The sequence below is a fragment of the Rhinolophus sinicus genome, linkage group LG11 (genome assembly GCF_036562045.2).
Source record: "Rhinolophus sinicus isolate RSC01 linkage group LG11, ASM3656204v1, whole genome shotgun sequence".
Lineage (NCBI taxonomy): Eukaryota > Metazoa > Chordata > Mammalia > Chiroptera > Rhinolophidae > Rhinolophus > Rhinolophus sinicus.
This window is the reverse complement of record NC_133760.1, coordinates 2690529-2717102: the sequence shown is the minus strand read 5'-3', so window position 1 is coordinate 2717102 and position 26574 is coordinate 2690529. Positions and strand designations below refer to the sequence as shown.

Genomic DNA, 26574 nt, shown 5'->3' with positions numbered 1-26574 from the left:
AAGGACACAAAATAATTACAGTGGTTAGCTGTGTGCTTATGGTTTATGGCATAAAAATTTGGTGGGTGGCATAGGCGCACACACGCTGGTGAGAGGAAGATTTTTCACTGACAACTTTTTTTTTTTTGAAAACTTTTTTTTTAGTTTCAGGTTTACTAAACAATGTAATAGTTAGACTTTTCACCCCTCAGCAAGTGATAACCACTCTCCCCCAATCTATTACCCCTCTCTGACACGTATATGGCTGAAAACTGTTTTTTTACTTAAAAACTTTTAGACTTATGGGGCGATCATTTATAAGGTATATAAATGTCTAATCACATATGCATCTGAAACTAAAATACTGTATGTCAACTATAATTAGAAAATACATTTAAAAAACTGTATACCATGTATTAACTACTCAAAAACTTAAGTGAAGTATATTAAGGAGGAAGGCCCCCAGCAGCCAGTTCTTCAGGCCCCTCCCACTCGCAGTTTAGCCCAGCCCTCTGTCGGAGTCCCGGATTTCGAGGCCTTGCGCTCCAGCAGCCCCTCATTGCTCACGCGCACGCGCCGCTTTGGGGCGGGAAGTGCAGGAAGTGCGAAGCAGAGTGCCTCAGTCAGGCGAGGACGTCGGGTGGACTAGGTGAGTACTGAGGTTCCCCGGGCGGGCATGAGTGCACTGCGCGCAGACAGCGCGGGACCTGGACAGGGCCATAGGAGACATAAGGATGAGGGGTGAACTCGAGGGCAGGCCAGGCGGCCTCAGAATGCAAGAAGCCCAGGGCTGTGAGGCGCGGGATTTCCTGAGGGGAACGCCGGCCTCCGTCAGGGGGATGCAATGGCGGGCTGGGCGGCTACAGGAGGGCTCCTCCGTGGTGAAGAACGACAGGGAGGGAGTGTGGTGTGCGGTGTGAGGGGCATCCATAGGTCAGATGTCCTGGCTGAGAAAACCCGGGAACTGAGGGGACGGTGCGCAAGGGCGGCTTCCCCTCCCCTCTTGACCCCTTTCTGGGGATCAGGCCCGGTTTCTTCTTCTCCAAGGCCACCAGTAAACGCCCTCGACCTTCTGGATAGGACAGGTACGCCCGCTCCACCCCTTGCTCAAGACTGGTCTTTGGCCCTGACCCTCACCCTCTGATTCCAGCTCTGACCTTCCTCTCCTGGCCTCATCTTTTGGCTCTGCCTTTCTCCCCTCCGCCCTGTGCCCTCCTCAGCTTTCCCAGCTCCTTTCCCTCATCCTTCTTCGTCCCCTCCTCCTGCTGCTGGGTCCCTTCATCCTGCTCCGCCCCCATCCCGCTCCGCCCCCCATCCCGCTCCGCCCCTCATCCGGCTCCGCCCCTCGTCCGGCTCCGCCCCTCGTCCGGCTCCGCCCCTCGTCCGGGCCCGCCCCCATCTGGCCCCGCCCTCATCCCGGCCCGCCCCTGTCCCGCTCCACCCCTCATCCTGTTCCGCCCCCATTCTGCTCCGCCCCTCAAACGGTTCCACCCCTCATCCTGCTCTGCCCCTCATCCTGCTCCGCCCCTCATCCTGCTCCTCCCCCTCATTACTCCTTTCCCATCCTGCTGCTGGACTTCGTCCTGCTGCTCCCCCTCATCCTGTTCTGTCTTTTCAGTCTGCTGCTTCCCCTCTTTTTCAGTCTCCCCACTCCTCTCTCTGGCCCTCCCCTTGGCTCTTTCTTCTTGTGCATTAGCCCCGTTCCTCCTTCTGTACCTATCCTACTCCTCTCTGTGTCCTTCCCCTCTGCCCTGGCTGCAGACCCCTTCCTCTCCCTCAGCCCCACCACTGCTTTCTCTCAGTCCTGCCCCTCTCTGTGTATCTCCTTCCTACCCTGGCTATACCTAGTTTTCCAATCCTGTCCCTATTTTCTGCTCTTCCTCTTTATCTCTCCCCACTCCTCTGCCCCTGCACTCTGCCCTGCCTTGCTTTCTTGCTTTGCTCCTTTTCTCTTGCCTAGGCACCCCTCTTCATTTTGCTCCCTTCAGTCCATATTTACGCCTCCCACCATACCCTCTGCCCACCCAGAGTCTCTTGGTTTCCATTCCCTTCTCCGGACACTCTTAGCCCTACTTCTTGGGATGATTTTCCCTACTCTGAAATCAAGGAAGTCATACATTTTTAAGGACTCTTGGTTTTTTTGTTTTAAGTATTTAATATGTGAGCTGCTTTTGCCACTATTTTTAAAAAAATTTTATTAGGGAATATTGGGGAACAATGTGTTTTTCCAGGACCCATCAGCTCCAAGTCAAGTTGTTTTCAATCTAGTGGAGGGCGCAGCTCAGCTCCAGGTCAAATCGTTGTCTTCAATCTAGTTGTGGAGGGCGCAGCTCACTGGCCCATGAGGGAATTGAACCAGCAACCTGGGTGTTATGAGCACTGCACTCTAACCAACTGAGCCAACTGGCCGCTCGTCACTATTTATTAACATGATTTCCTCCCGTTTCCAAGAACTTCTGGTGGGGGGATAAAAGGGACTGTTTGGGTAGAAAGTATAGATACTACCTTTCTTCTTTTAGGAAATTTACTTACTGCTCTGTTTTGTTTCAAAATTCATAAGATTTTTTATTAAGTTATATAATACACATTTTTACCTCACTGTAGAGAATTTTCCTTAATAGTAGGTTAAAAAATTGACTCTTCAGGATGGTATGTCTTGTGGTTTTAATCTTCCGCCTTCCTTAATCCTTAACAGCAGACGGAAAAGAATATTTTCCTTCTTTTTTGTCATTTTACCAGATGAGAAAAGTTAAATTCAGAGAGGTGCTACAAATTGCCCAGGTTTTCACATCATTTAGTGGAGATGGCCAATGTTCCAGAGTACAGAAACTTCCTAGATGTCAAATAAATATTCCATAATGAATGCTCATAGATAACTGCTCATAGATAACCCCCTGGTGCAGTATCTCAGTTTACTTTCTAGTGTTTTCCTGTGCTTTATAGGGTTAAGCATATAGTCTATATACAAGTTTGTTTCCTTCTTTTTTCACTTGATACTATAACCTAGATGTTTCCCTAAACTAGAACTTTTTTAGTGAAATACACGTACAGAAAAGTTCACAAGTTATATGTGTAGAGCTCAGTTTTCACAAAGTGAACATACTGTGGCCATGTCACGAGCTCCTAAATTAAGAAATAGAACATTACCAGCTTTCCAGAAGCACCTTCTGCTGTCCCAGGCATTACCACTGCTGCCCCCAGTGCCAACGGTAACCACTATTTTGACTTAGATTTGTATTGAATGTTTTTGACCTGTATACAAATGGAATCATATAATGTGAACCTTTTTTTTGAGCCTGCTTTCTTTCACTCAACAGCAAGATACATCCATGTTCTCAATTCTGTTTAAAGTTCCAGTGCATGTATATATCATTCTACTGTGGCTCTGTCTCCTCTCAAACACTTACTATTGTCTGATTTTTTTTCATTTTGAGTATTCTGGAGGGTGTGTAGTGATACTTCATTGTGCTTTTAATTTATTTTACTCTAATAACTAATGAAATTGAGCCTTGTTACATGTTTATGGGCCATTTAGCTATCTTCTTTTGTGCAATACTGCTCAAAGCTTTGAACCTTGTTACTCTTATTTTGTCTGCTTTTTTCTTACTGATTCATGTGAACACTTTATATATTTTGCATATGAATCCAGTAGGATATATGTATGGTAAGGATCTTTCCTCATTCTGTATAATATATAGTCATTTTAACTCATTGATATTTTGAAATGAAATCCTTTCTTCTGTGGTTCATCAGTTCATTGTGGTTTGGGTTTCAAGTCTCTTTTCCCTACAATGCCATTTCTGAACTATTTCTAGCCAATGCCTGTGGATTTTCCAGACTTGAGAATGGGCTCAGGCAGCATCACGTCTGTAGGCGTGCAAATCTCTGTGAATGTGTATTTAGGCATTTGTGTGAAATGAGCTAAATAACGTCCTTCAAATCACCTCCCCCTCACTGTCCAATCCTAACTATGCATGCCACTGGTAAGTCTGTATGTAATTTCCGCAAGTCCTGAGGTCTGTATCCTTCGTTTATCTGATATAGCTCTTCCCACCATCTTCCACAGCACTGTGTTCTTGAGCACCCTGCCTTTTCGAGTATCTCCATCCTCGGAAGGACCAAGCTGTAACAATGCTGCACGTGACACGGGTTTTGGATCGCTTGAGCAGTCCCCAGCTCTTTTGTGCATGTGATCAGGAAGAGAATCGAGAAACCATTCCCATAAGAAACCCAGGGGCTCTGAAAATTTCTCATGAAAACTTCAGGCATTTTCAGTACCTGTCAGTGACCAGGCCTCACCAAGCTGTGAGCCAAATCTGGGAGCTCTGTTGGCAATGGCTGCAGCCAGAGACAAACACCAAGGAGCAAATGATGGAACTACTGGTGCTGGAGCAGTTTCTGAACACCCTGCCAGAGAAGGTTCAGACATGGGTGAGGTTGAATCAGCCCAAGAACAGCACAGAGGCAGAAACCCTAGTGGCAAACTTGATCCAAGCATGTGAGGAGACAGGTGAGAGAGGAAAGAAGCAACTGGCCATTTCCATTTATTGAACATCTGCTGTGTGCCTGGCATTTAATGGGAGCTGAATAAACATTTAGTAATTGGCAGAGTTAGGCAGAGTTAGTTAGCTGGCTCTGGCATCTGTACGTTTAAGCCCAGTGTTACACTGCCTCTAGTGGACATAGGGAATATTGTCCTAGAGTTAAAAAATGGTCAAAGGCACAAAACTATTGGTAGAACTGGAATTCCCAGGGGGAAAGGAAAGAGCTCTCTAGGATATAAGAAAGAAACAACAGATTAATGAAAGGTGCACTTGGAAAGAGTCTACAGGCAAGGAAGGCCTTCAATGTTAAGGTTTCTATAGGGGAAAGTTGTGGCTGATCAGTGAATGAAAAAGATGCAGGAAAATCTTAATAAGAGCTGTATTGCTTTCAGTGCCTACTGTGTGCTTTACATATGTAATGCTTAATCCTTACAAGAGCCCTTACAAGTATAAGTATTATTATTTACATTTTGCAGTTGAGAAACAGGTTCCCTGGTGATTCAGTGGACAGTGAGACGGGGAACCACTGATATCGAGGAGGGAACTTCCACTGTATTTGCAAAGCAGTGGGGAGCCATTGAAGGATTTAGAGCTGGTAGATAACCAGAGATTTTTCAGAACTTGCTATGTTGAGCTGAGAAATGATTTAATGATCTTTCTCTTATCACCTGTACCGCTACTACCTCCCATGGCAGGACAGGGTAGTGTGGGGGTGGCAGGCACCTCTGTGTCTGTGGGTGCTGCCAGAGTGGGCTCAATTCCATGATCATTCCTTTCTCCCTTCTAGATTTTCCTGCTCAGGACTCTGTCCTTGCAGAAGAGAGGAACACTGGAGAAGACCAAAAGGAGGGCATAGAGATGTTTGACAATTTGCCATCTGCTGGATCCCAAGTGAGTCAGGCTTTCTTCTGACTTGGTTCTCCAATATGGCAATCTCACCTTCCTGATTTCTGGACCTTCCCTATCTAATTGAACTACATCCTCATTTTCTTTAAGTCTTCATGTAAATATCACGTAACTGTCTTCCCCTGGCTAGCTTATTTAAATTTTTCTTCTGATTCCCTTTCCAGCTTTATTTTCTCTCTTGTACTTATCACACATGCTATCTCTTTAACATTTTTCCTCTTTTCCTATCTCTTGAATTAATTTTTTTGTTTGTTTAGTATTTTATTTTATCTTTACTATTGGCTTATTCAAAACAATCTTCATGTGGTTTGCACTATTATTATGCTCTTTTTAATGTATGAAAGAAATGGCAGTTATTACAAGGATATGATATGGGTGTGGGGTTTTCTTTTTTTCAAAAATGCACTTGTTAAATCACGTTTTGAAACCTAAAAGACAATGAAATCAATACATTGCACTTCCTTTAGAACCAGAAAATAATTCATGCAAGTTGGCAATTAGGAAAAAACTGTCTAAGAAGGCTCCTTGATGGGGAGATAAGGAAAAAAAGGTTGAGAAACACTATTCTAGAAGACCTGTTTCTGAGAGTAGCCCTCTGTCCCTACAGTGTCCATGGCAAGGATCCTAAGAGAAGATGCTCACAGGGACAGCCGAGGTAATGTGAACGAGGAATTTACAAATGGGTGGATTATGACTGGGGAGCGCCTGCCCCTAAGGGCAGCTATGACTCAACTTTAGCTGATGGTGCCATGTGAGAAGGTGGGCCCAGGTCTTCTGATTTTTTAAAAGAGAAGCCAAAATTCTAGTTAGTAATATGAAATCTATAAACTTTTTGGTGATGTTAGCCAATATGAATGAAAAAAAAAAACCACCTTTTAAAACACACGTGAGCCAAATTAACCCCTCTGTAGGAACTGGGCAGCCAGGTAGTCATTGATCTGCATAATGTTGTCCTGGAAACACAAAAGGTGAATATTGGAGTGACGTCATAGGAATGGCGGCAGCGAGGTGGTCTTCTTGAGTTCTAATCTGGAACTTACCACAAATTGAACATCTATAACCCATCAAAGGACTCTCTGCTCATCACACAGAACAGCTAAGAGACTAGTACAAGGATTACTTCAAGGGCCCAGCCCAAGAGGCATAAGATTCAACACACCCAGAGGCCAACTCCAGATCAAACCAGAGTATTACCGGGTTTGACCTACAAGGGACACACCCAGAGGGAATTCTCTACAGGCACAAGAGCCCATAGGGGCCAAGTCTCATTTGAGTGATCAACCCTCACACAGCAGATCATCCACTGTGGGCAGAGCCAAGTCTCACAACTAGTTAGCCTAGGAGTCAATCCCACCTACTGACAAGCCAAAAGCAATTAAAATTCAGCTTTAACAGGGCAATATACACAACACAAGGGTCACCTTTGGAGCACACACACAGTAGAATAGGGAAGTGGTATAAGTCAAATATAAAGGGCACATATTATATAAGATAACCCAGCAAAACCCAAGAACCCTAGGGGAGCTATCTAATACATCAAAGTAAACACAGAGAGTCAGTCAGAATGGGAAAGCAAAGAAACATGTCCCAAATAAAAGAACAGAAGAAACCTCCAGAATTGGAACAAAATGAAATAGAGTGAACCAATCTATCAGAGACGGAGTTCAGAACACTGATGATAAGAATGTTTAAGGATACTTATCTGGCAGGAGAGATACAATGATCACGAAAGTGGTTTTCCCAGGGCGAGGCTTATCCATTGCACTCTGGATGTGCTGACCCCTGCGATTTCCCCAAATGTGGGAAACTCGACTGCATAATTTGTGGTAGTGGGGGACTGCATTCACCTTCTCCCCTGAAAAAAAAATGTTTAAGGAGCTTAGTGACGACATAAAGAAGGATAGAGAAATCATAATGAACAACCAGTTAGAACCAAAGAATATAATAACTGAAATAAAAAACACACTTGAAGTAATTATCAGAAGGTTAGATGAGGCAGAGGATCGAATCAGCGACTTAGAAGACAAGTTAGCAGAGATCACCCAAACGGAACAACAAAAAGAAAAAAGAATAAAAAACAATGAAAATAGTTTAAAGACCTCGGGGATAACATCAAGCGCAAAATTTACATCATAGGAATACCAGAAGGTGAAGAGAAAGGAGCAAGGAATCGAGAACATATTTGAAGTAATAATGACTGAAAACTTCGCTAACCTGGTGAAGGAAACCGACATACAAGCCCAGGAAGTGCAGAGAGTTCCAACCAGAATAAACCCAAACAGGTCCACACCAAGACACATTATAGTTAAAATGGCAAAAGTTAAAGACAAAGAGAGAATCCTAAAAGCAAGAGAGAGACAGACGGTTACATACAAGGAAACTCCTATAAGACTATCAATGACTTTTCTACAGAAACTTTACAGGCCAGGAGGGAGTGGCAGGAGGTACTCAAAGTGATGAAAAACAAAGGCCTACAACCTAAATTGCTTTATTCAGCAAGGCTATCATTTAAAATTGAAGGAGAGATAAAGACCTTGCCAGAAAAGAATAAGCTAAAGGAATTTATTACCACCAAGCCAGCAATGCAGGAAATATTAAAAGGGCTTCTGCAAACAGAAAAAAGGTGAAAATAACTACAAATTTAAAAAATGGCAGTAACTATGTACCTATCGGTAATCACTTTAAATGTAAATGGATGAAATGCTCCAATCAAGAGACATAGGGTGGCTGAGTGGATAAGAAAGCAAGACCCTTGCATATGCTGTATACAAGAGACTCACCTCAGATCAAAAGACTCACACAGGCTGAGAGTGAAGGGTTGGGTAAGATATTTCATGCAAATAGGAATGAGAAAAAAGCTGGAGTTGCAATACTATATCTGACAAAATAGACTTCAAAATGAAGAATATATTAAAAGACAAAGATGGGCACTACATAATAATAAAGGGATCAATCTGACAAGAGGACATGACCCTAGTAAACATCTATGCACCCAACGTAGGAGCACCTAAATGTATAAAACAGATATTGACTGACATAAAGACAGAGATGAACAGTAACACTATCATAGTAGGGGATTTCAACACACCTCTAACAAGAAGGGACAGGTCTTCCAGACAGAAAACCAATATGGAAACAACGGCCTTAAATGACACATTGGACCAGTTGGATTTAATCGATATTTTCAGAGCATTTCACCCCAAAGCTGCAGAATACACGTTCTTCTCAAGCACACATGGAACATTTTCCAAGATAGTCCACATGTTAGGCCACAAAACAAGTCTTGATAAATTTAAGAAAATTGAAATCATACCAATTGTCTTCTCTGACCACAGTGCTATGAAATTAGAAATCAACTGCAGGAAAAAAACTGGAAGACACACAAATACATGGAGGCTGAATAACATGCTACTAAATAATGAATGGGTAAACAATGAGATCAAGGAATCTTGGTCAAGAAATCAAAAGATATCTCGAGACAAACGAAAATGAAAACATGATGACCCAAAAGCTATAGGATGCAACGAAAGCAGTACTAGGAGGGAAATTCATAGCAATGCAGGCTTACCTAAAGAAACAAGAAACCTCACTAATTAACAGTTTATCTTCACACTTAAGAGATCTGGAAAAAGAACAGCAAAATAAGCCCAAAGGGAGTACAAGGAAGGAAATAATAAAGATCAGAGTGGAAATAAATGAAATAGAGACCAGAAAAACAATACAAAAGATCAATGAATCCAAGAGTTGGTTTTTAGAGAAGATAAACAAATTCGACAAACCTTTAACCAGACTCATCAAACAAAAGAAGAAAGAAAAAAAAAAGAGAGAGGCCCCAAATTAATAAAATCAGAAATGAAAGAGGAGAAGCGACAACAGACAGCACAGAAATACAAATAATTTTAAGAAATCACTATGAGCATCTATATGCCAACAACTGAGACATTCTGGAAGAAATGGACAATTTTCTAGAAGCAGACAACCTTCCGAGGCTAACTCAAGAAGAAACGAAAAACCTGAATAGACTGATAACCACCAGGGAAATTGAATCAGTAATCAACAAGCTCCCAACAAACAAAAGCTCTGGACCAGATGGCTTTACAGATGAATTTTACAAAATGTTCAAAAAAGAATTATCACCTATTCTCCTCAAACTATTCCAAAAAATCCAAAAGGAGGGAAGGCTCCCAAACACTTTTTATGAGGCCATTATCACCCTGATCCCCAAATCAGACAAAGAGATTACAAAAAAAGAAAACTACAGGCTGATATCCCAAATAAACATAGATGCAAAAATCCTCAACAAAATCTTAGTGAACAGAATTCAGCAATACATTAAAAAGATCATACACCGTGATCAAGTGGGATTCATTCTTGGTATGCAAGGGTGGTACAACATCTGCAAATCAATTAATGTGATACACATTAACAAAATCAAAAATAAAAATCATGATCATATCAATAGATGCAGAAAAAGCATTTGACAAAATCTAGCAGCCATTTATGATAAAAACTCTTAAGAAAGTGGGCATAGAGGGACCATATCTCAACATAATAAAGGCCATCTATGATAAACCCACAGCTAACATCACACTCAATGTGGAAAAGCTAAAACCATTCCCCTGAAGATCAGGAACAAGGCAAGGTTGCCCACTTTCTCCACTTCTATTCAACATAGTGCTGGAAGTCCTAGCCACAGCAATCAGACAAGAAAAAGAAATAAATGGCATCCAAATTGGTAAGGAGGAAGTGAAATTGTCATTATATGCAGATGACATGATACTATATATAGAAAACCCTAAAGACTCCACCAGAAAACTATTAGAACTGATAAATGAATTTAGTAAAGTAGCAGAATACAAAATTAATATTCAGAAATCAGTTGCATTTGTATATACCAATAATAAAATATCAGAAGGAGAATTAAAAAAACAATCCCATTTACAATTGCTTCAAAGACTATAAAATACCTGGGAATAAATTTAACCAAGGAAGTGAAAGATCTGTACTCAGAAAATTATAAGACACTGAAGAGAGAAATTAAAGAAGATACAAATAGATGGAAATACATACCATGCTCATGGATAGGAAGAATTAAAATCGACATTATTTTATTGAGGAAAAATGGCGGTGTGAGGTGAGCCTCTGTAAAGCTCCCCTGGAATTTACAATGAATCGAACAACAAAAACTCCATAAAGGACTTCCTGCACAGTAGACAGGCAAGACGAAGAGGCCCACTACCGAAATCACCTACAGGTGGGAGATCTACGCGAGTGGGGGGTGGGGGGGGTAGGAGGAAAGGGAGAAGTGCTGAGACGGAGCCGCGGAGGCGGCAGGTCGCAGACCTAGCTCAGTGCTCTGAGCTTGCTGCTTCCCGGAACTACCGCAGCTGCAGGACAGGGAAGAACTCGGACTGCTAGGACTCCACTTCCCACAGGGCTGAGGGGGCAGCATATAACATGGCTGAACCCAAAGCTCACGGCAGAGACCTCGGAGAAAAGACTGAGGGAAGAAGGCTGAAAACAGTGGTTTAAGCCCTCATTGCCAAGCAGAGAATGGAAGCCTTAGGCACTGAGACTAGCCGCCCCTTCCCTACCCTCCCAGAGCTCACCCGGCCCCCACCTGCCCGGTGCTAGATACAGAACAGTAGCAGTGTCAGATCAAAAGAATAGAATATTTGCTGTTCTGAGAACTGTGGACTGCAGACACAAATTCGCAGCCCAACTAGTTCCGGCAAAGGGTAGGGAGCTGTGGAAGCAGGACCGGCTGTGGTGGTGGTCGCTGCCATTGCTCTGGGCCACCTCTCACAACTCACCCCTCCCCTGGCCCCACTTATCTGGGAAGATCCCTGCAGGAGTAAACAGAACTGCTGAAACATACGGGCTCTGAATCTGGAGCTGGAAGAGCTTTGGAACATCAAAAGCTCTCTGCATACCCACTGGGACACTGCGCCCTGTGACCTAGACGAACTATTAACAGAGGAGAAGCCCGTCTCCCAGGGAATCCCCCCACTGTGTGAGAAGCTGGAATAGTGCAGAGAAAACATAGCACTACCGTGTGGGAGAAGAAAAATAAGCTGCAGTCGGAGAAAAAATAAAACATTCTACCAACAAGTACTGGAAAACAAAAGAAAGACCGCTTCCTATCAACCTGTTGCAGAAGCCACTCCTGTAGATGTCTAGGAAGAGAAATAGTAAACCAGTAATTGCCATGAATAACCAAGGCAACAAGATAGCTCAGAAAGAAAGTGAAAAATCTCCTGAAAAGGCAGATACAGAAATATGTGACTTAAATGACAGAGAATTCGAGATTGCAGTTCTGAAAAAACTCAACGAGATGCAAGAAAACACAGATAGGCAGTTAAATGAACTCAGAAACACAATCAAAGAACAGCATGAGCATTTTACGAAAGAGATTAAAATTTTAAAAAAGAACCAAATAGAATTTCTGGGATAAAGAACTCAATAGAAGAAATTAAGAATTAAATAACCAGCTTAGGTAGTAGAGTTGACCAGATGGAGGAAAGAATCAATGACATCGAAGATAGAAACCTGCAAATGACACAGAAGGAAGAAGAAAGAGACTTGAGACTTAAAAGAAATGAAAGAACTCTACAAGAACTTTCTGACTCCATCAGAAAGGGCAATATAAGAATAATGGGCATACCAGAAGGAGAAGAAAGAGAGAAGGGAACAGAGAATATATTCAAACAAATTGTCGATGAGAACTTCCCAAACTTGTGGACAGAACTGGATCCTCAAATCCAAGAAGCAAATAGAACACCTAGTTACCTCAATCCCAACAGGCTTTCTCCAAGGCACATTGCATTGAAGCTGTCTAAAATCAACGACAAAGAAAGAATCCTCAAGGCAGCCAGGGAAAAGAAGATGGTAACTTACAAAGGAAAGCCCATTAGATTGTCATCAGATTTTTCAGCAGAAACTCTTCAAGCCAGGAGGGAGTGGAACCAAATATTCAAACTATTGAAATCGAGAAATCATGAGCCAAGAATAATATATCCAGGAAAGATATCCTTTAGATATGAAGGAGGAATAAAGACCTTTCCAGACATACAGAAGCTGAGGGAATTTTCTAATACACAACCTGCACTACAAGTAATACTAAAGGAGGCTATTCGACCACCATCAACAGGGACAATTTGTGGCAACCAAAACTCAAAAAGGGGGAGAGTAAAGGCCTGAACCGGAATATGGGAATGGAGAAAGTAAGCGTGCTGAAGAAAATGGAATACTCTAATTATCAAACTTTCTTTTACATAAACTTAAGGGTAACCACTCAAAAAAATCCAGAACTGAAATATATACTGAAATAAAAGAAGAAACAGAGGGAAACATCATAGAATACCACCACACAGAAATAATAGACAACAACAAAAAGGCAAAGAAACAATGGAGACACAGCCTTACCAGAAAACTAAAGATAGAATGACAGGAAATCCTCACATATCAATAATCACCCTAAATGTAAATGGACTGAACTCACCAATAAAAAGGCACAGAGTAGCAGATTGGATCAAAAAACTAAACCCAACCATATGCTGTCTCCAAGAGACACATCTCAGCTACAAGGACAAGCATAGACTCAAAGTGAAAGGGTGGAAATTGACACTCCAAGCAAATGGTACCCAGAGAAAATCAGGTGTAGCCATAATGATATCAGATGAAACAGACTTCAAGGTGAAAAAGATAACAAGAGACAAAGATGGACATTTCATAATGGTGAAGGGGACTATACAACAAGAAGACATAACAGTCATCAATATATATGCCCCCAATCAGGGAGCACCGAAATATACCAAGCAACTACTAACAGAACTAAAGGGAGAAATTGACCAAAACACAATTATACTAGGGGACTTAAATACATCATTGACAGCTATGGATAGATCATCCAAACAGAAAATAAATAATGAAATAGCAGCCCTAAATGACACATTAGATGAAATGGACATAATTGACATTTATAGAGCACTTCATCCTAAAACATCAGACTATACATTCTTTTCTAGTGTACACGGAACATTCTCAAGGATAGACCATATATTGGGACATAAAATCAGTCTCAGCAAATTTAAGAAGATTGAAATCATACCATGCATATTCTCTGATCACAAGGCTTTGAAATTGGATATCAACTGCAAAAAGAAAGCAGGAAAAAACACAAATACATGGAGATTAAACAACATACTTTTAAAGAAGGACTGGGTCAAAGAAGAAATTAGAGGAGAGATCAAAAGATACATAGAAACAAATGACAATGAAAATACATCCTACCAAAATTTTTGGGATGCAGCGAAAGCAGTTTTAAGAAGGAAATTTATCTCATTACAGGCCTATCTCAAGAAACAAGAAAACTCCCAAATAAATAACCTCATGTTACACCTTAAAGAACTAGAAAAAGAAGAACAAGTAAAACCCAAGGTCAGCAGAAGAAAGGAAATAACAAAAATTAGAGCAGAACTAAATGAAATAGAGAACAAAAAGACAATAGAAAAAATTAATGTGACAAAGAGCTGGTTCTTTGAAAAGATTAACAAAATTGACAAACCCTTGGCTAGACTCACTAAGATAAAAAGAGAGAAGACACTAATTAACAAAATCAGATACGATAACGGGGAAGTTATCACAGACACCACAGAAATACAAAGGATCATCCAAGAATACTATGAAGGACTATATGCCACCAAATTCAATAACCTAGAAGAAATGGACAAGTTCTTAGAAACATATAGCCTTCCAAGGCTGAACCATGAAGAACTGGAAAATCTAAACAGACCGATCACCAGTAAGGAAATTGAATCAGTCATCCAAAACCTTCCCAAAAGCAAAAGTCTGGGACCAGATGGCTTCACTAGTGAATTCTACCAAACCTTCAAAGAGGATCTAATACCAATCCTGCTCAAACTCTTCCAAAAAAATTGAAGAAGAGACAGTACTCCCTAACTCATTTTATGAGGCCAACATTACCCTGATACCAAAACCTGGTAAGGACAGCACAAAAAAAGAAAACTACAGACCAATATCTCTGATGAATACAGATGCAAAAATCCTAAATAAAATTCTAGCAAATTGAATACAACAATGCATTAAAAAGATTATTCATCACGACCAAGTGGGGTTCATCCCCGGGGCACAAGGATGGTTCAACGTCCGCAAATCCATCAATGTGATACATCACATAAACAAAATAAAGGACAAAAATCATATGATTATATCAATTGATGCAGAAAAAGCATTTGACAAGATACAACATCCATTTATGATTAAAACACTTAATAAAATAGGTATAGAAGGAAAATACCTTAACATAATAAAGGCCATATATGACAAGCCCTCAGCTAATCTCATAATTAATGGTGAAAAACTGAAGCCCTTTGCTCTACGTTCAGGAACACGACAGGGCTGTCCCCTATCACCTCTGCTTTTCAACATAGTGTTGGAATTCCTTGCCAGAGCAATCAGGCAAGAGAAAGAAATAAAAGGCATCCAAATTGGGAATGAAGAAGTTAAATTATCACTCTTTGCAGATGACATGATGCTATATATAGAAAACCCTAAAGACTCCACCAAAAAGCTATTAGAAACAATCATCGAATACAGTAAAGTTGCTGGCTACAAAATCAACGCACAAAAGTCCATTGCCTTCCTATATACTAACAATGAAATCTCAGAAAAAGAAATACAAAAAACAATTCCTTTTGCAATTGCAGCGAAAAGAATAAAATACCTAGGAATAAACTTAACCAAGGATGTGAAAGACCTATATGCTGAAAACTATAAGACATTTTTGAAAGAAATTGAAGAAGACACAAAGAAATGGAAAGACATTCCGTGCTCATGGATTGGAAGAATCAACATAGTTAAAATGGCCATATTACCCAAAGCAATATACAGATTCAATGCAATCCCCATCAAAATCCCAATGGCATATTTTAAAGAAATAGAACAAAAAATCATCAGATTTGTTTGGAACCACAAAAGACCCCGAATAGCCAAAGCAATCTTAAGAAAAAAGAACAATAATGGAGGTATCACACTTCCTGACTTTGGCTTGTACTATAGGGCTACAATAATCAAAACAGCATGGTATTGGCAGAAAAACAGACACATAGACCAATGGAATAGAATTGAGAACCCAGAAATAAAACCACATAAATATGGACAGATGATTTTTGACAAAGAAGCTAAAAACATACAATGGAGGAAAGACAGCCTCTTCAATAAATGGTGCTGGGAGAATTGGATAGCCACGTGCAAAAGAATGAAACTGGACTGCTATTTGTCACCATGTACCAAAGTTAATTCAAAATGGATCAAAGACTTAAGCATAAGACCTGACACAATGAACTGCATAGAAGAAAACATAGGTACTAAACTTATGGACCTTGGGTTCAAAGAGCATTTTATGAACTTGACTCCAAAGGCAATGGAAGTAAAAGCTAAAATAAACGAATGGGACTATATGAAACTTAAAAGCTTTTGCACAGCAAAAGAACCATCGACAAAATAAAGAGGCCACCAACTGAATGGGAGAAGATTTTTGCAAGTAGTGCCTCTGATAAGAGGCATATACAAGGAACTCATGCAACTCAACAACAAAAAGAACAAACAACCCAATTGAAAAATAGGCAGAGGACTTGAAGAGACATTTCTCCAAAGAGGACATACAAATGGCAAATAGACATATGAAAAAATGCTCAACATCACTAATCATCAGAGAAATGCAAATCAAAACCACAATGAGATATCACCTCACCCCAGTCAGAATGGCTATCATCAACAAGACAAATAGTAACAAGTGTTGGAGAGGCTGTGGAGAAAAAGGAACCCTCATACACTGTTGGTGGGAATGCAGACTGGTGCAGCCGTTATGGAAGGCAGTGTGGAGGTTCCTCAAAAAATTACGAATAGAATTGCCATATGACCCAGCAATCCCTCTCCTGGGTATCTACCCAAAAAATCTGAAAACATTTATACATAAAGACACGTGTGCTCCAATGTTCATTGCAGCTTTTTTTACGGTGGCCAAGACGTGGAAACAACCAAAATGTCCTTCGATTCATGAATGGATAAAGAAGTTGTGGTATATATACACAATGGAATACTATTTGGCGGTAAGAAAAGATGATATAGGAACATTTGTGACAATATGGATGGATCTTGAAAGTGTAATGCTGAGCGAAATAAGTCAGACAGAAAAAGAAGAGAACCATGTGATTTCACTGATATGTGGTATATAAACCAAAACAACAAAAGAACAAGACAAACAAATGAGAAACAAAAACTGGTAGACACAGACAATAGTTTAGTGGTTACCAGAGGGTAAGGGGGTTGGGGGGTGGGAGATGAGGGTAAGGGGGATCAAATATATGGTGATGGAAGGAGAACTGACTCTGGGTGGTGAACACACAATGGGATTTATAGATGATGTAATACAGAATTGTACACCTGAAATCTATGTAATTTTACTAACAATTATCACCCCAATAAATTAAAAAAAAAAATTAAAGTCATAGAAATGTCCATATTGCCTAAGGCAATATACAGGTTCAACGCAATTCCTATCAAACTACCAAGGACATTTTTCACAAAAATAGAACATATAATCCTAAAATTTATATGGAACCATAAGAGACCCGGATAGCCATGACAACCTTGAAAAATAAGAACAAAGTGGGAGGTGTAACAATACCTGACATCAAATTATGCTACAAGGCTATAGTAATCAAAACAGCATGGTACTAGCATAAAAACAGACACATAGATCAATGGAACAGAATAGAGAGCCCAGAAATAAATCCATGCCTATATGGTCATTTAATCTACAACAATGGAAGCAAGAATTTATGGTGTGGTAAAGATAATCTATTCAATAAATGGTGCTGGGAAACCTGGACAGACACATGCAAGAAAATGAAGCTGGACAACCTCCTTACACCATATACAAGAATAAATTCAAAATGGCTTAAAGACTTAAATGTAAGATCTGAAACCATAAAACTCCTAGAAGAAAGTATAGGAAGAAACTTTACAGACATTACCTGGAGTAAGATTTTTACTGATATATCCTCTTGGGCAAGGGAAGTAAGAGAAAAAATAAACATGTGGGATTACATCAAATTAAAAATTCTTTTCAAGCAAAGGAAACCATCAATAAAGCAAAAAGGGATCCTACTGAATGGGAGAAGATATTTGCCAATGATATATCCAATAAGGGGTTAATATCCAAAATTTATAAAAAACTCACTGAACTCAACTCCAAAACAACAAACAACCCAATTAAAAACTGGGCAGAGGACATGAAGAGAAATTTTTCTAAAGAGAACAACATACAGATGGCAAACAGACATATGAAAAAATGCTCAACCTCACTAATCATTAGAGAAATGCAAGTAAAAACCACAATGAGATATCACCTCACCCTAGTCAAAATGGCTATCATCAATAAATCAACAAACAATAAGTGCTGGTGAGGATGTGGAGAAAAGGGAACCCTTGTGCACTGTTGGTGAGATTGCAGATTGGTGCAGCCACTATGGAAAACAGTATGGAAAACAAAAATCTGAAAATGGAACTACCTTATGACCCAGCAATTCCACTCCTAGGTATCTACCCAGAGAAATCCAAAACTCTAATTTGAAAAGATTTATGCACCCCGATGTTTAGTGCAGCACTATACACAATAGCCAAGACATGGAAACAACAGAAATGCCCATCAGCTGGATTAAGAAACTGTGGTACATTTATACAATGGAGTATTACACAGCCATAAAGAAGAATGAAATCTTACCATTTGCAACAATATGGATGGACCTAGAGAACATTATGCTAAGTGAAATAAGTTAGACAGAGAAAGACAAATACCATATGATATCACTTATATGTGGAATCTAAAGAAAAGAATAAATGAACGAACTAATCAGAAACAGTCTCAGAGACATAGAGGAAAAACGGGGGTTGCTAGATGGGAGGGGGGTGGGAATAAGGGGGAAGGTGAGAGGATTAGAAAGCATAAGCGGTAACCACACGATTGCCACAGGCATATGAAAGTCAATTTGGGGAATGTAATCAATAATGTTGTAAAGATTTTGTAGGGTATCCGATGGACACTTGTCTCATTAGGGAGACCACCTCAGGGATGACGTAGATGCCTGATTACAGCACTGTACACCTTAAGCTGAACAATAATGAATGTCAACTACAATTTTATATATATATATATTTACAAGAAGTGGAGCACAACATTAGGAATAGAGACAGTGGAAATGTAATGGCTGTATGCGATGTCAGAGGGGTAGTAGATTGGGGAAGGGGGGTTATTGTGTGAGGGATATAAATGATAAATGTCTAACTATTACATTGTTTTGTACACCTGAAACTAATAAAAAACGTTTTAAAAAGTTGAATATTAGTAAAATGGGCATCACAGTCTTATGTAATCTTCTAATATCTGCTTTTTAAATTCAACCTTAGGTTACCAAGTTTGTTGCGTGTGATTGTACTTAATTAGTTTGTATTGCTGGAGTATTATTCCATTGTATGACTACACCAAAATATATTTATCTCTTCTACTGTATATGGATGTTTGTGCCATTTCCAGATTTTGGATTTTACAAACAGCACTTTTATGAACATTTCTAAGTACACATGAGCAAATATACGTAGGAATAGAATTTCTGGGTCCAAAGTGGTTTACCAATTTACATATTTCTTAGAATCTTATAAGAGATCCTGTGGGCTGACATTCTAGGTAACATTTGGTACAGTGAGACTTCCTAACTTTTGTCAGTTGAATGGGTATAAAATGGTACTTTGTCATTTTGATTTGCATTTCTCTGTTTATTAATAAGACTTAATTAACTATCTCTTAGTATTTATGAGCTTTTTGTGTTTTATGGATGAGTCACTGAGGCTTAACCTACCCACACTCGCAAAGCTTATAAGAAAAAACAGAGCCAGAACTTGAACCTAACTCTCTCTGATTCCTGAGGCTAAGGCGTTCCTCCAACCCAAATTTGTAGTAATTAGCGGCAGGAACTATCTTAGAAATGTTCCCCCTTCTCTCAGACTACAAGACAAGAAAGATACATGGCTAGGTCCCTGTAACCTCCAGATGAGAACACTTGGACTAGAAGCTTTCTGCTGGTCTGAACGTCAACTTCACATTCAGCCCTCTCTCGTCAGGCTGCTTCCCCCCTGGGATAATTTCTGGATTTTGATCATTTGTGATTGTCTTTGGTGTTTTAGGAATTGGTGACATTCCAGGATGTGTTTGTGGACTTCAGCCGGGAGGAATTAGCCTCTCTTAGTACTGCTCAGAGGACCCTCTACAGGAAGGTGATGCTGGAGAATTACAGGAACCTGGTCTCCTTAGGTAAGTCTGCCTTCTCCATGGAACTTGGCTTGTGCCCCTTGGGGCAGTGGTTTTCAACTCTCTTCTGTCCTTTCAGCAGTGTCAGTGGTTCACCATGTTGATGAGTCTCAACCCAGATCAGAGGCAATATTGTAATATCAAATTCACTGTTACTCATAATGTAGCTAGCATTTACTGAGCAGTTAATGTGGGTCAGGTATCAGTCTAAGAACTTTATACGTCTGAACTCCTTTAATCCTTAGACTAGTCCTGTGAAGGGGCTATACTTCTTGTTATTATTATCACCATTTTTCAAATGAGGAAACTGACTCAGAGGCAAGTTATGTTACTTGCCCAAAGCCACTCAGCTACAAAGTGGCAGAGTTGGGATGTCACTCCAGAATCTGCTCCCTTAAACTCTATTGTGCTGCCTGACGGGTTTGCTTCATCAGGTTTCTGCACAATAGGAATTTCAGTTATTTTCTTTGAATGAGTGAAGGAATTGCTGAAAATTCCAGGAGCTCCAAAGGTTTCTATTGACCTTGAAGTTTAAGAGTCAGAGATTGCCAGTCTCTTTTCACATCCAGAGTCAGGGTTGTTTACCTTTCCCCATATGCTAAATGTTTTTGTTGTCAGTTCCAGGATTCTCTTTTCAGTGGTTTTTTGGGGTCCAAAGGGCTCCTGAAAAACACAAAACCAAACACCGTTCCACTGGCAGTAGGCTGGTGCTTTTATCCTTGTGAAGTCAGAGACCTACGTTGGGAAATAGAGCCTTACCTCAAACCTGGGTATGTTAAGTTGAACCACGACTTTTATTGGTCACAAAGAAGGCACAATGGTGTGCCTTTTGCAATATAACTCTTCTCTCAGTTACCACATTTTTGACTTACAATAGAGAGAATAAGTCAGTTTTTGTTTCCAGTCCTCATGCAGTAACCTGGAGGCATTTCTGGCTTCTTGTATCACTGAAGGTTTTGGGTTAATGGAGATTACATATTACCCAGGACATTTTCTTCCCAAGTGCGGAATGAGTACAGTGGGTTATACAGATTATTTTAGGTGGTACATGGACAGTGTGAAATAATCCTTCAGTCAGTTGGTGCGAAAGACACTCCTCTTCTAATTGTCTTTCAAACCTCTGGTTATATCAGGTAGAGAGTGTCATTTTGGTGCTAGCAAGTCTCTGCATCTTGTTGATCTTTTGTTTTGGCAAAGAGAGAGCAGACATCAAGTCTTGAGCCTTTGGTAGCAGAAGCTAGTGACAACTCTTAGTTTCTGCTGTATCTATATTATGTTACCTTCAGTTTTTGTTTGGTTTTGAAAATGACAGTAGTTTCTATTTCTAAGGTTGATATAAAGTTTCCATTTAAATTAAGTGTATTCAAGTTAAAAAGAGAGGCCATCTAAAAAAAAAAAAATTAAATAAATACCAAATACTACTATAAATGGTACATTGATAGGGTCAACATGTGAGGGTCATTCATTCATCAGTGAACTCACAATGTGCCAGGTACTGTTATAGCCAGTGGGGTTATGAAATGGGTGAGAATTCCTGTTCTCGTGGGTGTTACATTCTAGTGGGGTGAGACAGATAATAAACAAGTAAATAATAAGGTGTTGTCTTAGTTTGTTTGGTCTGTTATAACAGAATACCACAGACTGGCTAGCTTCTAAACAACAGAAGTTTATTTCTCACAGTTCTGGAGGCTGGAAGTCCAGGATCAGGGTGCCAGCACAGTTGGGTGAAGGCTGTCTTCCAGGTCTCAGCCTTCTCATTGTGTCCTCACACGGTGGAGGGGCGAGGGAGCTCTCTAAAGCCTTTTCTATAAGAGCACTGATCCCATTCACGAGGGCTCCATCCTTATAACCTCAGCACCTCCCAAAGGCCCCACCTCCGAACACCGTCCCATTGGAGTTTTCAACACAAAATTTTGGGGGTGATACCACCATTCAAACCATAGCAGGTGGTATGCAAATGATTGAAGTTTGGGAAACACACAACTAGCAGAGGGGGAGAAAGAGCGTTTTAAGACTGAGGGAATGAAGGTTGTCAGAGGAAGAGAAGAAGCCTGCGTTGCTCACTTTTTGAGCAGCCGCATCAGCAGATCCCCGTGCTGAAGCAGGGAGCCCACCCAGCACACTGCCCTCAACTCCTGTCTCAGTTTTGACTCTAGAACAGTTTCTCAGCCTCGGCACTATTGACCTTAGGGCCACATCACTCTTTGCCAGGGTGTCCTGTGCACTGCAGGATGCTTAGCAGCACCCCTGGCTGCCACCTATAGACATCAGTAGTACTCCCTCCTCCTCCCAAAGTTGTGACGACCAAAAATGTCTCCAGACATTGCCAAAGGTCTCCTGAGGACAAACTCATTAGGAACAAGTTTTTCTTCTGTGTGAATTTGCATCTTTCTTATTGTCTCAGAGCCCTAAGACCCCAGGCTGGGTGTCACTGTGGGTGCAGCAGAACCCCAAGTCATGAATTTCCTTGTTCAACAGGGTACCAGTTCTCTAAACCTGACATTATCTCACAGCTGGAAGAGGAGGAGTCATGTGCGATGGAGAAAGACAGTGATACAAAGATATGTCCAGGTGAGCAGTGAGGGGTGAGCTGTGGAGACTGGAGTCATGAGAAGACAGTGCCCCCAGCCAGTCTGCAGCGGGTCAGGGAGTGTTCCTCAGAACCCACTCAAGTCAGGGAGAAGGCTGGTCGGTTTCTCACCTCAGGCTCACAAGGCGCCACCACCCCATGTGCACTCAGCACTTTCATCTCTCTGAAGCTCGTCTCTTCCTACAGCATAGGTTCCGCTGCCGCGCAGCTTCGGGGAGGTCAGTTTCACTTTTTTCTAGCGCCCCAAACCCTCCATTCATCCATGACTTTGCTCTTGCAGCTAGAAATCATAGGTCTTTCCTCTTTGAGACAAGCAAGAAACCTTGGTGTGATACCACTTCTCTTTCCAGCTGCCTCTCATTTTCCCTCATGCTAACTCCTCAGACTTGTTGACACCCAAAGGCTCCCTCCCCTCCCTCCTTAACCCTGTAGTCTGGTTTTCATCCCCCTACCTCTCCCCATACACACTCACACACATGCACTCACACTGTGTTCTATAACATCCCCAAAAGTTCCCTCCCAACATCCTTATGGCTCAAAAACAAGAACCTTCTAGATTTTACCTTTTACAAACTCTATGGCTACATGTGATAACGTTTACCATCTTTATGAACTCTCTCCTTTGAGTTGGGTCATCACGTATATCAGCCGGGATCATAGTTGTCCTTCAGTTGCTGTTAGCAGAAAACCACACCCAAACTTGCATAAGCCATAGAGAGTTATTAGCTTCAATACTGGTCTGCTAGGTTTCAGGGATGCTTGGATGTAGGGGCTCTGTGATGTTAGCAAGACCTAGTTTCATTTTCTCTTTTCACTCTGCCAACAAATCCTAAATGTGCTTTCTTGTTCCTGTCTAAAGACAGCATGACAGAGAGCAGGTGTGTCCAAGAAGCATTCTTAAGAGCAAGGAGGCTTCTTTCCTAGAAGCGCTGGACACATCTTTCCTAATTTTTCAGTGCTCCATTTCAGTGGGTTACATTCCTGAAACTGTAGTTGTGTCTAGTGCTAATCGACACAGCCCTCCCGCCATTACCTGTGGCTGGAGAAGCAGGTGCCCAGACAAAATTCAGGGACCGACCAACCGGATTCCTCTACCTGCCTGTCTGTTTCTTTCATTGTCTTCTCTCCTTTACTCTAGTTTGTTCATTCATTCTTTGATTCATTCAATCATTCCACAGATATTTATTGTGTCTCTGCGGTGGTCCAAGCACTGTCCTACAGTAATGGACAAGACAGACACAATCCCTTCCTTCATGGTGCTTGCATTCTAATGGGGGTGAGAGGTGATAAGTAGACAAATAATAGAATATGAGTGTAAAGCAGACAGAGAGCCACAGGAGGCTGTTAACGACGGGAGTCAGGAAAGGAGTCATCGAGGAAGGTTTGAGAAGTCACTGAGCCAGGGAGGAGTTTGAGGAAGGTGTGGCAGGCAGAGGAACAGCAAATACAGAGGCCCTGAGGTCAGAATGAGCTTGGGTGTTCCAGAAACAGGAAGAAGAGGGATATGGTCTGAGTGAAGAGATGAGGTCACAGATAGACCCGAGCCAGCCTGCATGGGGATATGTTAAGGAATGTGGGTTTCATTCCAAGTGAGATGTGAAAAAGGTATTTGAAAGTTTTGAACCAGGGACTGAAATAGTATTATTGACACCTTAGAACTGTGCTGCCTAGCGTGGCAGCCACTAGCCACATGTGATTACTTAAATTTATACTAATCAAAATTACATAAAATTTAAAATTCTGTTCCTCAGTTACACCAGCCATATTTCAAGTGCTCATTAGCTACATGTGGCTAATGGCTACTGTATTGGACATAAAAGTATAGATCATTTATATGACTGCAGGGCATTCTGTTGGGCAGCGCTGTTCTAGAAAGATCCCTCTGACTATTCTATGGGAAATGGGCTTTAGGAAAACCAACCGAGAAGCCAGTTAGGAGGCTGTTGAGGTCCAGCAGGCTAAAGCGAAAGGAAGCTGGAGCCGTGGTTGTGAAGTACTCGGTTTGCAATGTTCCTTGAAAGGGGAACTGGCAGAACATGCTGGAACACTGGCCGGACAGCAGGCAAGGAAAACAGAGGTTTCAGTAAGGACTTTTTCAGAGACCATTTCCTAAAATCTAATCCACTGTGATGGGTCCAGTGTCCCTCTTCTGATGACTTCCTAATCTGTGTTCTTGCTCTGCTGTTTCACCCATACTCTGCTCACTTATCACGAGTGTCTGTGGGATGTTATCACTGTGTTCATTGTTGTCTCTTCTAAGTTACAATCTTGTATTTTATTTCCTTAGCTTCAGTTTCTTTCCCACTCAGGGAGTTCCCTTTATAAAGCACAAACTTTTGACCAGCTTCTTACCCCCTCAAAAGAAAGTCCAAACTTTTAGCAAAACACTTAAATCCCTCTCAATCTCCTTAAGGTCTGTCCTATTATTTTTAATCCCTTTTTTTCTGTCTCTGCTATAATGATGTGTCTCTGTGAGTAAAAAGAGTAGAGGAACTTCTACCTTTCTTTTAGATTGGGAGAAAAGACCTGAGACCAAAGATCTAATTCCAGAGCAAAGCCTGCCTATAGAAAACTCACCCTTGGGGGCAGGAATGGAGGATTTGCAAGTAGGTAACTTTTGGCTTATAGGAGACACAGGAGAGCCTTCTGATGATCCATTGGATCCGTACCAGGTCAACCAGGAGAAGCTTGCAAGCCCTGTAACAATGAGTGAGCCCAAGACCCTCACTCAGGAAGTAAGCCAGGACAGTGAGGAATCTATGAGAAGTCCACATCTTACTGAACAGTCAGAGCATCCTCTAGAAGAGGTTCCCCAGGAATGTGCTGCTTCTGGAATTCGCACCAGTCCCCCACCAGTGGTTGAGCCTTCCCTCCAGGAGAACACACGCAACAGATGTGAATGTTGTGAAAGAACCTTTGGTTCTCAAACAGCCTGTGAGAGATATGAGCAGATCCACACTGGGAGGAAACCCTTTGAAGGTAAACAGTGTAGAGAAGCCTTCTACCTCATGCCATACCTCACCAGACACCAGAGGACTCTTTCCAGTGAAAAGTCCCCTGGAAAGTCTTTCATCCAGCGTGCAAATATCTGTGGCCGTGTAAGAATCCATAGTCAGGGCGACTACTATGAGTGTTTCCAGTGTGGCAAAGCTTTTATCCAGGATATGCATTTTTTTCACCATCTCAAAGCCCACGAGGCAGACGTTCTCTCACCTAGGTTGCCCCGCATCAAGAGGCACTTAATTCGCTATCAGCGGAAACATGACTATGTCGGAGAGCGAGCCTATCAGTGTTGTGACTGCAGCAAAGCCTTCAGTCGGAGTTCATATCTCATTCAACACTATCGGATTCATGCCCACGAGAGGCCTTTCCAGTGTCAGCTATGTGGGAAATGTTTCAGCCGACCCTCATACCTCACCCAACACTATCAACTCCATTCTCAAGAGAAATCCGTTGAGTGTAATTGGTACTGAAAAACCTTCCATCAGAACACTCTGAACCTTTTGCCTTCATCCTGAAGAGAGACGCTCTGAGAGCTCTGAATGTGTGAAGGCCTTCCACCAGCCCTCACAACTTGTTAACAACTTGAAAATTCATTATTGTGTGATCGAAAAACAGGGAATGGTTGCAAGAGTGTAGAACAATCTTTTGCAAAAGGAGATTCAATACATGTGTCAGTAGTCGCACAGGCCAAAAACTTACAAAGAGTATTTTTGTTCCATAGGAGAGAAGCTAATAGATTACACCCCTCTTTAATAGAATTCAGAGAATAGAGAACCTTGATTTTGACATCCTGATAAAAAACTTGTGACCCGTAGTTGGGCTCCACACAGGCAATCTGTTGCCTAAGTTTTTATAGAAGTGTTTCTGTACAGTGTCTTCACACAGGATGTATCAGCACACGGCATGGTAAAAAGATTTTTGAGGTATACCTCTATTGAGTCATCTACAAAGCTGATTTAACTGGTAATACATTTACATAGGACCTCCCAATTTACAGAACATTGCCACACGTATTTTTTTTTTTTTCATCTTTTAAGGAATGTTGCTATGTACCTAGTGAGAATATTTATTCTGTTTTTCAGATAAAGCAAACTTAAAGTTCCCAAGTTGTCAGTTGATTTAACTTAGGTTGTAAGTGATGGAGCAAGAAACTGAACCCAGGT

General features: G+C 41.2%; 1 protein-coding gene and 1 non-coding gene across 2 annotated transcripts; both read left to right on the top strand.

The window, feature by feature from the left end:
- The first annotated feature begins 503 nt into the window (after positions 1-503).
- Positions 504-25881, top strand: ZIM2 (zinc finger imprinted 2). Its single transcript, XM_019716866.2, is given in 7 exon segments — positions 504-628; positions 4046-4489; positions 5311-5414; positions 6037-6084; positions 19695-19821; positions 22297-22389; positions 24920-25881. Coding segments are annotated over 6 exon segments (1713 nt in total). The 5' UTR covers positions 504-628; positions 4046-4110.
- Positions 7124-7287, top strand: LOC141567770 (U1 spliceosomal RNA). The gene has a single exon (XR_012490599.1). It is a non-coding gene; the product is annotated as a U1 spliceosomal RNA (small nuclear RNA).
- Positions 25882-26574: the final 693 nt, after the last annotated feature.